We start from the raw sequence: 13,372 nt of genomic DNA on the forward strand, positions 1-13,372 counted from the left end.
TTCAAAGTTATTCATATTAAAAAAATTTAAAAAAAAAATAATAATTTACGCAACAATAAAATTGAAATGACTTTTTTAAAAGACGAAAAAACGAAATTGTATTTTCGAACATTTGTTGTTTTTTTTTTGTTGTTTTTTGTTTGTTTTTCTTTCACTTTGATGAGGGGTGGAGTTGAACCGAATTAAATCTGAGCGTCTCCGTTGGTGAAGGAAAAATATTTCTCCAAAAAAACAAATTCAATGACAACAACAAACAAAAATAACTGAAACCAATTTGAGGGATGGAAAGAAAAGGAGAAAAAAAGAAACGAGAGGATCAATAATCAACGGGTTGACTGGTTGCAATTCTCTTTTTTTGTTTGTTTGTTCCAGCGATACAGCAGCACGGGTGAGGGGGGGGGGGCTAGAAAGGAAAAGAAAGCACCGGAATTAACAGGATTTTTCTATAAATTTTGTCTTTCAATATCTATTGGGATTTGCTCGTCAGGTAACGGCCAACAGACTCGGCATCGCGGGCGAGCCAAGCGGCGTTCAACCGTACGGATTCAACGCTCTGCTGGACGGTGCGTTCCGTTCCGGCGCAATGGTGCTCCTACAAAAATAACAAGAGTCAGCACACTTGTTTCTTTTTTTTTCCAAAAATTTAAATTCACTCAAACCTTGAAAAAGTTTTCAATTTCAACAGCTTTCTCTTCGGAAGCGAAATTCTCCGTCAAAGATTTCACCAGCCGTACCAAAAGGAATGCGCCTTTGAAGCGCTCGTTGAAGAGATCCCAGTTATCCTTGAAGTAGTTCCAGGCCAAATCGCGGCCAAGTTTGCTGGACGCCACAGACGAGATGACAAATACCGTGTCTTGTGACCTGACCTCATTCGACATGGCAAAGGCCAGTACCTAAATGAAATCAAACGTCAAATGGGAATTTTCCTTTACTGGAACAAAAAGGACAAACCTCTTTCAGGATTTCTTCGTTCTTGATTGTACCCAAAGCGCTGGCGATGCGATCCTTCTCTTCATGCAGAGTTGCCTCGCGATAAATTCGCAATAGATCGTCATACTTGGATCGGCTGCCCGTCCGTAAAACGGCTTTGTAGACGGTCGAACGGAAATCGGCTGGGACTTGTTCCTCCCCCTTGATGTGCAGTAGGAAGCGGCGCTCGGCCTCGGCGATCACTTCCGGATCGTCAAACATGGCCATCCGACCCAAAAGCAAACTGCGCAAGAGCTTTGTCAAATGCTCCTCGTCTGGTTTTGATTCCCAGCCAAGTTTACGGGTCATCCCGCCCAACAATTTGCGTCCAAAACCTAAAAAACCACATCAAAATCAGACCAATAACGACATAATGTTACAATCTTTGTTCTCTTTATACTTTTCAACAATTCGTGGTGGTCCGTGTAGGCCAGCAGATGAGACAACTTGCTCAAGGCGCTGCAGACGCGATTCCACACCGTGTACTGATCTTCGTTGGCGAAAGCTTCCAGCAGCGTCAAGGCTTCGACTGTGGAAGAATGGCCGGCCTGGACCAAAGCGAACAGGTCGTCCAAGAGACCCAGGCGATCCAGCGGCGGGAGAGTTTGTTGGTCGATGGCCGAGACCAAGTGTTTGAGTAATTCAGGCTCATAGCAGGTACGGTAGAAGCCAACCTGGCCGGGATTCATTTTGAACCATTCGTCAGGTCGGATATCGTTCAAAACAATCTCTGATTTCTCTCCTTCCAAGACGAACGACATGCTAGGCGTGGTGGGCGAGCGTGAGGTGGCGATTTCGATCGGTACCATCCACATGGTATTGTTCTCGTCCTTGGTGCCGTCAGCCAAGAATCGCTGCTGACTCAACTGCAAGATTCGCTTATCGCCATCCTGACGGGCTGACACTCGAATCACTGGGAAGCCCATTTGCTTCGTCCAGCCGGACATGATGGTCCCCACAGGCTTTTTGCTGGCCTCGCTCAGCGCAGCCCACAGATCCTCGGTGAAAGTGTTGCCGTACTTGTGACGGGTCAGATACAACTTCATCCCACGCCGGAAATCCTGCACGAATGAATGCCCATCCCAATTAAATCATCGATCACACTGATTACAAAGACGATAATGAGCTACTCACGTCATCTCCAATGTAGTTGTGCAACATGCGGATGATGGCCGCTCCCTTGTGGTAGGAAATGTCGTCGAAAATCTCGTCAATTTCATCCGGATGGCCGATGGGCACTTCGATGGGATGCGAATTCTTCAAACTGTCGAGGTCGAGGGCCGGTGTCGAAGTGTCTGTGACGAATTGCGTCCAGATTTTGAACTCGGGGAACAAGTGATCGACGCAAAGGGATTCCACGAACGTAGCATAACCTTCGTTCAACCACAAATGAGTCCACCATTCCTGTCAAGATTAATAAAATAAGAGTTAAAAATCCAAGTAAACAAGATTCTTTAAAACAAATTTCATACCATCGTGACAAGGTTGCCGAACCATTGATGGGCAAGTTCGTGACCAACGACGATGGCTACCCATTGGCGTCTCTGTGTAGACGTATTTTGATCGTCCACCAAAAGGCAAGTCTCTCGGTAGGTCACGAGACCCCAATTCTCCATGGCGCCTAATGGAAACATTGTAAAAATGAGCTAAAGAATGACACAATATTGTAAAAATGAATCAAATTACCAGCGGCAAAATCGGCTACTGCTACGAGATCCATTTTGGGCAAAGGATATTCAACCCCAAAATATTCTTTGTAGTAGGGCAAGACTTTTGCGGCGACGTAGAGACCGAAACGACCTTGCTCCTTCTTGCCAACCGGAGTGTAACAGCGAACCAGAACACCGTCAGTTGAGCGTTCTTCGACATAGTCGAATTCGCCAACGACGTAGGCAACTAAGTAAGTCGACATGATGGGTGTGCGATCGAACTTGACGACTCGCAGGTTAGGATCGGCTTCGTAAGGCAATTCTGACACCACTGGCTGTGTAGACATCAGTGGCAATTATAGTTGAGACAATTTGTTTAGTTATTTCAAGTTTTCATACCATGTTACATAAGGCCACACGATCTTTGGGCACCACCAAGGTAATGTCAAAAGTTGCTTTGACAGCTGGTTCATCCCAGCAGGGGAAAGCACGTCTGGCATCTGTGGGCTCGAATTGAGTGATACCACTGTACCGTTCTTCTCCATCAGCACTGCAGGTGAGTAATAACAAGATTAGTTTAAACGTTTAAACATGTAAACGGCACAAGAACTCACCTGAGGTATTTGCTGCAGTAGAAACCCTTGAGTTTGTCAATGATGACACCTTTGAACTCCAATTTCAAGTGATACTGTCCAGGTTGGAGAACAGAAGAGAGTTTGAATATCGCCTTTTCGTTTTCAACATCAAGAACCACTTGGCTGATGGTGGTTTCCTGCCCAGCCTCGTCAGCCAGTTTGACATTGTCAAGCTCCAATTCCAGAGAGTTCAAGATAATCTGGTCCACAGGCTCAACTACCTGTTTCAAATGAGAGCAAATACTTAAAAAGTGCATTCCAAGCATGCTGTGGAATCGCTGAGCACATGATGCACTGGCAACTGTTAATAGTCAAAATGTTATGCAAGACTATCAAATTAAGAATGCACGTACTTTCAACGTGACACTTTCATGTCCCTCGAAGACTAGTTTAACCAAATCTGGCTTGATGGTGATTTCGTAGTGGACGGGTACAACGCTCTTGGGCAAACGTTCAAAAGCTTTGACAGGTAGCATTTTACTATTTAGCTCTTCTTGTCCTTGTTGCTCGATTTCTCTCGTCTCTCTATTTTCTGCTGATCTACCTGTCACAAATTCACGGCTGGCTGAGAACCTCTCGCTGACAAGCTGACAAGAACGATAGGTTAGTCCAATGGGAAAAACGGCCAGCAGCTGATTTGACTTGGCCGACGACGACGAAGAGATAAAGCTCATAAAGGAAGGGAACCTTTGTAATAATTCCCCTGAGGCTAAAATTCTATTTCGACTTAAACCCAACCGTGACGCTTTCGACAAATAAAACAGTAGACTCATTCTATCTCGCCGTTACATAAAGACAAAATGATTTCAAAAACAGATTTTGTATTACAGACAATAAAGTGGAAAATTCGAAAATTTTTAGCCGGTCAGCTGAGACATCAAAGATGCTGTTTAGCCTATTCCTAGTTTGAATGCCGGCAAAACTTGAAAGAAAAATCTAGTATTGACTAAAGCGCTGGCGAAGATCTTGAATTTCCTTCAGCATTTCGGGTGGCAAATCTTCGTTTATTTGATCCGTCAAATACTTTTCAATGTTGTCTACCTCAGTCATCCAAAAGTCTTTGGGTAAATCAAAGAGTTCATTCCAGTCGACCGGATTCTCCAATCCCTCCATATTGATCGATCCTAAATTACAAAAGACGCCCAAAATAATTTTCAGATGAGATTTTCAACTTGAGTGGGTGTGTATACCTTTTTTCGGGATGAATCCAACGGGGCTCATCTGTGCGATATCTTCTTTCTCATCCGAGCAGCGGCGTAGAATCCAATCGAGAACTCGGATGTTATCACCGAATCCGGGCCATAAAAACTTGCCCTAAAATCGGAATTTATATCTCCAATTTCCCAAACAATTTCCAATTGATCATCTTTAATGGCCTCTTTCAAAATTTACTTTTGAATCACGACGGAACCAATTGACGTGGAAGATTTTGGGCATTTTGCATCCGGGTTTCTCCATTTCCAGCCAGTGTCCAATGTAGTTGCCGGCGTTGTAGCTGAGAAACGGCCGGGATGAAAAAGGATCGTGCATGACTTCATGGCCGGAATATTCAGCCGCCGTTGTGGCCTCCGAGCTGACAGTGGCACCGACGAACACGCCGTGCTGCCAGTTGAGAGATTCGTAAACCAACGGGACGCCAACCGGACGGCGGCCGCCGAAAATGATGGCATCGATCGGTACTCCGGCGGGATCTTCCCAGTTCGGATCGATCGTCGGGCATTGGCAAGCCGGAACACAAAATCTAACAACAACTCGAGGGCTTAATAACTTAACTCTGATAGTATTAACAAGCGATCTCCCACTCAACCGGACCGAAATGGTGGGGGTACTTTTCGGATCGTAATCCGGAAAAGAACTTTACAAATCCGGACTAGGTCTAATCTGTTCAGAATCGCAAGGCGATTCCAACGGAATTAAGTCCGGATTTTTATCTTTTCCCGTTCACGAGATAATCACGGTTGAAAATCGTGAAATATCACGAAAACCCAAAGTCTCCACGTCCGACTACATCGCTTTAAGCCGTATATTCGGCTTGTAAAAAAAAACTAATTGATACAAAATGTAGCCCTTTCATCCCTCTTTCAGAATCCAAAAGGATTTTTTATAATTCTTTGAGATGTTTGAGATATCACGATTTTCGTGATACCCCCATTTCGACACATTTTCCAAGCATTTTATTCGGCGTTGCCGATTGCCGTATATGTGACTTCGCCCCCACTCCTTCGCTTTTTCCATTGTTTCCTATGTATCAAGTCCCATCTGTATCGATATACAAGGCCTTGATACATAGGAAACAGGGGAAAAGCGAAGGAGTGGACAGGAAAGGGGGCGAAAAGCACATATACGGCAATCGGCAACGCCGAATGAAATGCCTGAAAAATGTGTCGAAATGGGGGTATCACGAAAATCGTGATATCTCAAACATCTCAAAGAATTATAAAAAATCCTTTTGGATTCTGAAAGAGGGATGAAAGGGCTACATTTTGTATCAATTAGTTTTTTTTTACAAGCCGAATATACGGCTTAAAGCGATGTAGTCGGACGTGGAGACTTTGGGTTTTCGTGATATTTCACGATTTTCAACCGTGATTATCTCGTGAACGGGAAAAGATAAAAATCCGGACTTAATTCCGTTGGAATCGCCTTGCGATTCTGAACAGATTAGACCTAGTCCGGATTTGTAAAGTTCTTTTCCGGATTACGATCCGAAAAGTACCCCCACCATTTCGGTCCGGTTGAGTGGGAGATCGCTTGTTAAAAGATATAAAATAGAAAAATCGACTTGTAAAAAGAATTAGACGTGTTTCGGGGGGGGGGCTTAATCTGGGCCGTAATTGACACTCAGCTCCCCAGGTGGTAAACTCTTTTGTTTCTCCCAACTATTTTTAGATTTCAGAAGCACAAAAGATCGTCAATCTTTTTTTGGGTCGACAGCCAAGAGATGGGATTATTTGTATTTTGTTAAGGGGGGATAAAATGATCATTAAGAGCCTCTTTTTCTATCCTCCCTGTGGTTTTTTATTCTTTCTTTTGTTTACCTGGAGTTGGGATGAGCGGCTGGACGTTCAGAGCCCGGCTGCCAATTCTCCTCGCCTAGCCAAGATGTGATGGTAACGCCTTTTGGTAAGTCCTCCTCTAAACCCTGAGTAGAAAACAATTTAATAAACAGCCAAAAGGCATCATCATATCATTTGTTCCGGTTCATGCCAAACAAGAGCTTTCGGTTCGTTACGCTCTTGCTTTGTCAATTTAGCCAGTTTGATTTTACCTCCCAAAACACACCGCCGTCAGATGTTTTGGCAACGTTTGTGAAAATCGTGTTCCGCTGGATCGTTTCCATGGCGATGGGATTCGTCTTGTTATTAGTCCCTAAAATAACAACATCATTTAATTTAAAAAGCTCAGTTGGTTGACAATCTGTTTTCACTTGTAACCTGGGCAAACGCCAAAGAATCTGGAAATCAATCAGAATTAATTGCTATGTAATTAATTTAATTTTTTAGAAATAATGATGTACCCATTTTCCGGATTGATGGCTCTGAGCTGTCCCTTTTCGTCGAACCTCATCCAGGCGATATCTGTCAAGTTAAATCTTTCAACTGTTATTTCCATCTAATTTTATAACAACTTTTAATTACCGTCTCCGACGCATTCGACTTTGTATCCCGGCAAGGAGGCCGTCAACATGGCCAAGTTTGTTTTCCCGCATTGGCTGGGAAACGCGGCTACTAGGTAACGTTTAACTCCTTCCGGATTGGTTACCCCCACGATCTATAAATAAAAAACCACGGTCGATAAATCAATACAAGTCAATTAACGACCAGGATATAATTCTCGTCTTATCAAACTTACCAGCATGTGCTCGGCCAGCCAGCCTTCACGACGGGCAATGGCCGATCCGATGCGGAGGGAGAAACATTTCTTGCCCAGCAGGGAATTACCTCCGTATCCGCTCCCGAACGACATCACTTCGTTAGTCGCCGTCCTGAAATTTGTGTTTAATGATTAAAACATTTAATTCTTATAGGCGTAATTGAAATAAATTAAATCAAACTTGTGGGCTATGAGAGTCAGTTCGGGATTGCAGGGCCAGTCACGACGCAGTGGCTCCTTCAGGGGTAAGGGGCAGCCAACCGAGTGAAGGCAACGGACGAAATCAGAGTCGCCCATCGCATCCAGCACCTGCATCCCCATACGGGTCATGATCCGCATGCAAGCGACGACGTAAGCGGAATCGGTCGCCTGGATGCCGAATTTGGACAACGGCGATCCCATAGGACCCATACTAATTAACAAACGAATTTAAGAAATTTAAAAAATGATAAAATTACAATTCAATTTACCAATAAGCCAATAGATAAAGCGTCCGGCCTTTCATGCATCCGGGGAATCGCTTTTTAATGGCAACGTCCAGGTCTTCCGGCGACATCCAATTGCCCAGTTGTCCCTTGACTCCCGGTTTCGGGACTGGGACTGCCTCACGCTGCGATTCCGTGGAGATGAACGTCTTGGATTCCACCCGGGCCACATCCCGAGGATCGGTGTGTGCCAACACACTAAATATTCCAACCGGAATCATTCCGTGTTAAATTAATTGAGAAAAGTTAAATTTTCGTATGTGTACCAATTTTCGTATTTAGGCAGCGGCTGGACGATCCCCTCGGCGATCAAAATGTCCAGCATGAGCCGATTTTCCTCGTCGGATCCATCGCAGATGTGGATGAACGCCGGCTGGCACAACTCCACGTCGTGTTCGAGAAAAGTCAACACCTTCATCATTTTAAAGGAACATTTAATTCAATTTGAATTGAGCAATTAAAATGAGATTGATGGAACTGACCTTTCTCGGGAGAGAATCGACATTCCCGCGAACCACCGGAACTCCTTTGAAACTGACAAGTTTCATTGCTGATGCCGTTCAGGATTACTCAATAGTTATAAATGAGAAAACCTAAGAAAATGTTGAATTGAATGAGATGTAGGTCGATACGAAGCTACTCAAACTTTGTCAATGCCACTAGTGATGAAAGACGGAAAACGTTAGCCGGAGCAAGTCGACGTCGAACAAGAAACGTATCCAAGTATACCTGTTCGTAGAAATCAGCTGTCCATTTCATTCGACTTGTTCTTGGTAGAACCAAGTCAACCAACGCGATTGGGTATATTTTGATGTTCTATTCTTCCGTAGCGGACACATCTGGCAGCCTTAGGGTTAACGCACCCAGACGAATAGAAGGAAATAGTTTCTTTTTTTAAAAAAACAGATAGATGTTATTCCAACCCAAAATTAGCAGACAAGCAAAAAGTCGTGCGCAGTTTACGCCGATGCGCACCAGCAAACCACTGCAGCCGATAGCAGAACGGAGAAACATTTTTTATTTTGCTTGATGGATGGCGTACCGCCAATCCTTTGTTCAACAAGAAGCAGACGGTTTTGGTTGTTACACTTGAATCTTTTGTTTGTTTACTACCACATTTTGTAAGACGCACCGTAAAAACTTGATAATTAATAATAATATGGGTAGTAATAGAGTTTGTGTTATTTGCGGTAAATATCAAAGAAGGTCGACTAAAGGTTCATCTTTTTTTTCAATCCCTAAAAAAGATAAAAAATTGAGAAGTAAAAGTGATATAGAGTTAGTTGAAAGAAGAATTGCAGCTTGGATGGCAGCTATTGGATCTAATATTAATAAGTACTATGGTTCACCCTCTGTGTGTTCTTTACATTTTCATTCAGGTATACAGTCTTTACAAACTCAAAGTTACTGAGTAAGTTAATTACATTACATTCTGTAGGCAAACCAGCATACATGTTTTCTGAAAATGATGTGGATTGGGTTCCGTCAATGAATTTAACAAAAATAGATCAACAGGAAGAACAAGGTAATGATTTCAGACATATTAAGTACATCTTTTGCTGCTAAGTTCAGAAAGTCATCATTCATATTACTGCATTAATTTTTAGAAGCACATTCAAGTTGTGAAGACAGATTACCAGTTAATGACAGCACAGTGCATGATAATAATGTGTTGCCTGGCACATTTCAAAGTAACGACATTACAATGGCTGACACTACTGTGGATTCCAACTTGGAACATAATGATACCTCTAAAGGTGATAATGCTCATTATTTTGTTATTAGGCCTACTTATTTACTTTAAATCATGTTCTTTTTATAGGGAAATGCCTTTTTGAAATCCAAAATCTTGTTAATCTTTTGAAAAAAATTGGAATTACTAATCCGGAAGAACGCACATTAAGAGAAATAACGATACATTGTGAAACGTTTCATTCTACAATTCAAACAGGTATTACATTTATTTAAATGGTGATTAGGATAAATGTAAAGCTATTCGTTTTTGTTATGCAGAATCTGATGAGGTGTCGCATTCACAGACTCAAGTTTCTCTCATTCAGTCACAAGACATTAACTTACGTAGAAATTCAGTTGATGAACTACAAGCAATGAGGGAAGAGTCTACAAAGCTGAACGAAACAATTTCTTCTTTAAGAGAGTTAGCCAGGAAAGAAAAATTTATCAACAGACTAACAGATAATGATAGAATGACAAAGTTTTACACTGGACTCAAGTCATGGAAACTTTTTGGAATCATTTACAAATTAATTTTGCCTGGAATTCAAGATGCAAGTTGCCTTACAAAACGATCACTTCCAACGGAAGAGCAATTCCTTCTAGTTCTAATGAGGTTGCGACTCAATTTACGTGAACAAGACTTAGCTTACCGCTTTCGCATTTCTCAAAAGGCAGTTTCCTCGTATTTATTGAAATGGCTTGACGTGATGTACGATTGTCTATCCCTGAACTTTATGGTTCGGCCCAGAAAGGAAACTTTAGTTGAATCAACGCCAACTTTAAAAAATAAGAAAATTCCTGTGAAAGTAATTGGAACATTGCGAAAAACTTTCGGAATTTTAAGAGATGAAGCACCAGTATCGTTAATAGCACGCGACGAAGACTACATTCCTCATTTTGATAAAATCGCTTTTGTCTGTTGTTGCCTAAGTAACGCAAACCCCAGCGTTGTATCCGATTCGGTAACTGTTGCTAACTGTCTTACATCTGATGACCAATGAGACAAATACAAAAAACCTTTCACAAAATTCTCATCAAGTATTTCTTGTCTCCAACACTTTTTAATAACAGCTTTCTGCGACTTTGCCAAAATTTCTGATAATTTCAATTCAGCTGGTAAATCGAGCTTGCCTTGATCTAAATTCATTCTGGAAAATTGATTGGATTTACGGATTTGAAATCTTCGCCAGTCTATTTCTATGTCCAGAAAAATTATTTCTACAGCTCAACGAATTCTCCGATATGCCTAATGAGGTTTTCCCCGGTTTTCCCCGAGCGCCAACTTTGAGATCTGTAACGAGGATAAAGTGGAAAGAATCGATAAAGTTTATTGACGATATTGACAGATTAATCCATTTCGTTGCGTTTTTCATGTGTCAATTTGTGCTTTCACTTGTTCACGTCCAAGTAGCTACAACCTTTGCTTAGTATTTTATTGACACCTCGGTTGAGACACATATCAGTTATCTTATGCACTGGTTGTGCAATTTGAAAATGATCTTATTAAATTTACTTATCAATGTTTGCATTTTGATTAGATGTTTTAACCTATTTTCCGCGTCCTTTTAAATATGTTGGCATCTCCATGTCGAACGGCCATCATTTGCTACTTACTCACGTTACAAAATGGTTCGTACGTTCACAATCGCAATCACGCTAGGTTTAGTTCTGATTTCGTCCGGGACAACCACTTCGGCCGACGTGACCTTCACCTTGGAGGAACAATTCCAGAAATTAAGCGACAATTTTGTAAGTAAATGCTACATAACTGCCATCGCTTCTCGCAATCCAAAAAATGTGAATCAAAATTAAAAACTTGTTGTTTTTTCTTAACGTTTTCTTTTAGATTCAACTCAAAGAGAATGTAGAACTGAAAGATCATCAACACGTAAGGCATATTATATCCCGTGTTCTTTCCATTATGGTCAACTAGTACACTCGCTAAATTTAAATTGCTTTCATAATTACAATTAATTTCTTCCAGATTAAAATGAGGAAAGTTTTGGAAGAAAAAGTTACTCGACTGGAGGAGATGATGGAGCGCAAGGATCGGCAACAGGTACAAATCCAATCCTTGCTAACTTTAAGGTAATGGAGGCAATTGAAACTGATGTAAATTTTTTGAAATGTATAGGAAATTTTGACTGAAAAAATTATTCGACTAGAACGATTGGCCGAAAAGAACGACAGAGCTACTAGTATGACTTCTGGACGGAGCGCCGTGCCACGGACGTGCAGAGAAGCTCGTTTAGCTGATCCATCACTGGCTTCAGGAATGTACTGGATCGATCCAGATGGGCAAGCCGTTGGTGATGCTCCCATCTACGTTTACTGTGACATGATTTCAGGTTAGTATACTTTAAAAACCCCCAGTCAAAAAGGAAATCCAAATTCGCAATTATCTTTTACAGGAACCACTTCCATTCCCCACGACAGTCAATCGTCCATGAATGTCGGTCATTGCGCTGATCCTGGATGCTATTCCAGAGCCATAGCTTATAACGCATCCAGTAGACAAATGTCAGCATTGACTGAACTGTCCGCCGAATGTCACCAATCCATTCAAGTAAATTTTTGTTTTAGTAACAATTAAACCGCTGCTAATAACTAATTGTCTTTCAATGAAGTACGATTGCTACTTTGCGCCTTTTCAATTTGATGGCATCTCCTATGCCTGGTGGAACGACAAAAACAGAAATCCGGAATACTTTTGGTCTGGCAGCAACGACAGCGTTCACACCTGCCAGTGCGGCATCGATCGGAATTGCGTTGACCCTTCGTTGGAATGCAATTGCGACTCTGCGGCCCCAGTCCAGTTAACTGATAACGGTATATAAGATAATTACTCCAATTGAAATTATTTTCTTAGTCGCAATAAATTTTGTTGTTATTTTCAAATGAAACGCAGGCATCATCTCTAATAAGAATCTTCTGCCCGTCACTAGCCTGAATTTCGGCCGCACCCAACTGGAAAGCTCTTCCGGTGTTCACACATTGGGTCCATTCGAATGCTCCGGCCAGGTGGCCATCACTGGAATACCCAGTTCCTGCGAAGACTTGTGGAGAGGTGGACATACCTTGAGCGGATTATATTCCGTAATGGGAGCAACAAAGGTTGAAACAGTTTTCTGCGACTTTGCCAAACTTCCTGGTGACACGGGTAATAAAAAATGATAATTTCAAATCTGCTGGGATATCGCGAGCTTATAACGCCTAGCCTCGATTTAAATTCATTTTAGATTTCCAGAAATGGATTGGATTTACGGATGTGAAATCCTCGCCAGTCTATTTCTATGTCCAGAGAAGTTCTTCCTACAACTCAACGAATACTCCGATTCCGTTTGAAGTTGAAGTACTCAACACTGGAGGGGCCATGAATTTGCATTCGGGGAAATTTACGGCTCCTGTGACGGGGAAATATTTTTTCTCTTTCATTGCAAAGGGCCTTTTTTCAAATTCTGCAACTACACGCTACTTTCGTATCACACTTTATTTAAACGGAAATAACATCGGGAGTACAGAGGTTGAGGAGGCCAACACATCTGCGTCTCACACACCATCTCTGCAGTCGACACTTGCTTTGCAAGCGGGAGATCAAGTTTGGGTACAGATTTCTTACCAATCAGCAGGGGTGTATCTGTATGATGATGGCCGTCATTTTACCCATTTCACCGGATGGATTTTAGAACAAGACAATTTTCCGTCTCTATAGATGTCAAGCTGGATTCTACACATTAGATAAATGCCCACAATGTCCTTAATAACAATAGCCTGAATTAACGAGGAGGTGCCGGTGTGGCGGCAGGTCCCGATTGGCCATCAAACTTCCTTGCTGCACTTTGCTTGAAGTGTTAAAAATTGAAATAGTTTGTTGTTTGTTTGTACTAGAATATACCCACAGACGAAGTTGTGAAGTATAAAACCGTATAAAACAAAACTGGGCCTGATCTACAGTCGTTATATACAAAAAAAAGTTATCTTTTTTTTATCCTGACTGAGTCAACAAAAACTGCAAGAGAAAAGT

The 13,372-nt window shown here is 42.0% G+C and overlaps 3 protein-coding genes across 5 annotated transcripts; 1 reads left to right on the forward strand and 2 right to left on the reverse strand.

The window, feature by feature from the left end:
* Positions 1–67: 67 nt before the first annotated feature.
* Positions 68–4,026, reverse strand: LOC124207719 (puromycin-sensitive aminopeptidase-like). Its single transcript, XM_046605311.1, has 10 exons — positions 3,607–4,026; positions 3,233–3,474; positions 3,018–3,168; positions 2,656–2,953; positions 2,442–2,590; positions 2,104–2,373; positions 1,370–2,030; positions 952–1,304; positions 660–893; positions 68–592 (listed from the first exon to the last, which is right to left on the reverse strand). The coding sequence occupies exons 1-10, from the start codon at positions 4,024–4,026 to the stop codon at positions 467–469; spliced, it is 2,904 nt and encodes a 967-aa protein (XP_046461267.1). The 3' UTR covers positions 68–466.
* Positions 4,027–4,054: 28 nt separating this feature from the next.
* On the reverse strand, positions 4,055–8,411 carry LOC124207726 (phosphoenolpyruvate carboxykinase, cytosolic [GTP]-like). Its single transcript, XM_046605325.1, has 14 exons — positions 8,341–8,411; positions 8,094–8,204; positions 7,878–8,023; positions 7,597–7,809; positions 7,308–7,538; positions 7,106–7,238; positions 6,892–7,024; positions 6,771–6,831; positions 6,688–6,707; positions 6,522–6,622; positions 6,292–6,395; positions 4,646–4,994; positions 4,444–4,567; positions 4,055–4,377 (listed from the first exon to the last, which is right to left on the reverse strand). The coding sequence occupies exons 2-14, from the start codon at positions 8,157–8,159 to the stop codon at positions 4,190–4,192; spliced, it is 1,869 nt and encodes a 622-aa protein (XP_046461281.1). The 5' UTR covers positions 8,160–8,204; positions 8,341–8,411; the 3' UTR covers positions 4,055–4,189.
* Positions 8,412–8,574: 163 nt separating this feature from the next.
* Positions 8,575–13,344, forward strand: LOC124207727. Of its 3 annotated transcripts, XM_046605326.1 has the most exons (12): positions 8,575–8,990; positions 9,050–9,136; positions 9,219–9,368; positions 9,434–9,562; positions 9,625–11,097; positions 11,195–11,236; positions 11,333–11,407; positions 11,483–11,696; positions 11,760–11,914; positions 11,976–12,177; positions 12,257–12,508; positions 12,588–13,344. In XM_046605326.1, exons 5-12 carry the CDS (start codon positions 10,975–10,977, stop codon positions 13,058–13,060), a joined length of 1,536 nt encoding a protein of 511 aa, XP_046461282.1. In that variant the 5' UTR covers positions 8,575–8,990; positions 9,050–9,136; positions 9,219–9,368; positions 9,434–9,562; positions 9,625–10,974; the 3' UTR covers positions 13,061–13,344. The 3 variants fall into 3 exon arrangements, with proteins under 3 accessions (XP_046461282.1, XP_046461283.1, XP_046461284.1); XM_046605327.1 differs by having other exon boundaries at positions 8,575–9,136; XM_046605328.1 differs by lacking the exons at positions 11,195–11,236; positions 11,333–11,407; positions 11,483–11,696; ... (2 more) ...; positions 12,257–12,508; positions 12,588–13,344 and having other exon boundaries at positions 8,602–8,990; positions 9,625–10,376.
* Positions 13,345–13,372: the final 28 nt, after the last annotated feature.

The sequence above is a fragment of the Daphnia pulex genome, chromosome 11 (genome assembly GCF_021134715.1).
Source record: "Daphnia pulex isolate KAP4 chromosome 11, ASM2113471v1".
Taxonomy (NCBI): Eukaryota; Metazoa; Arthropoda; class Branchiopoda; order Diplostraca; family Daphniidae; genus Daphnia; species Daphnia pulex.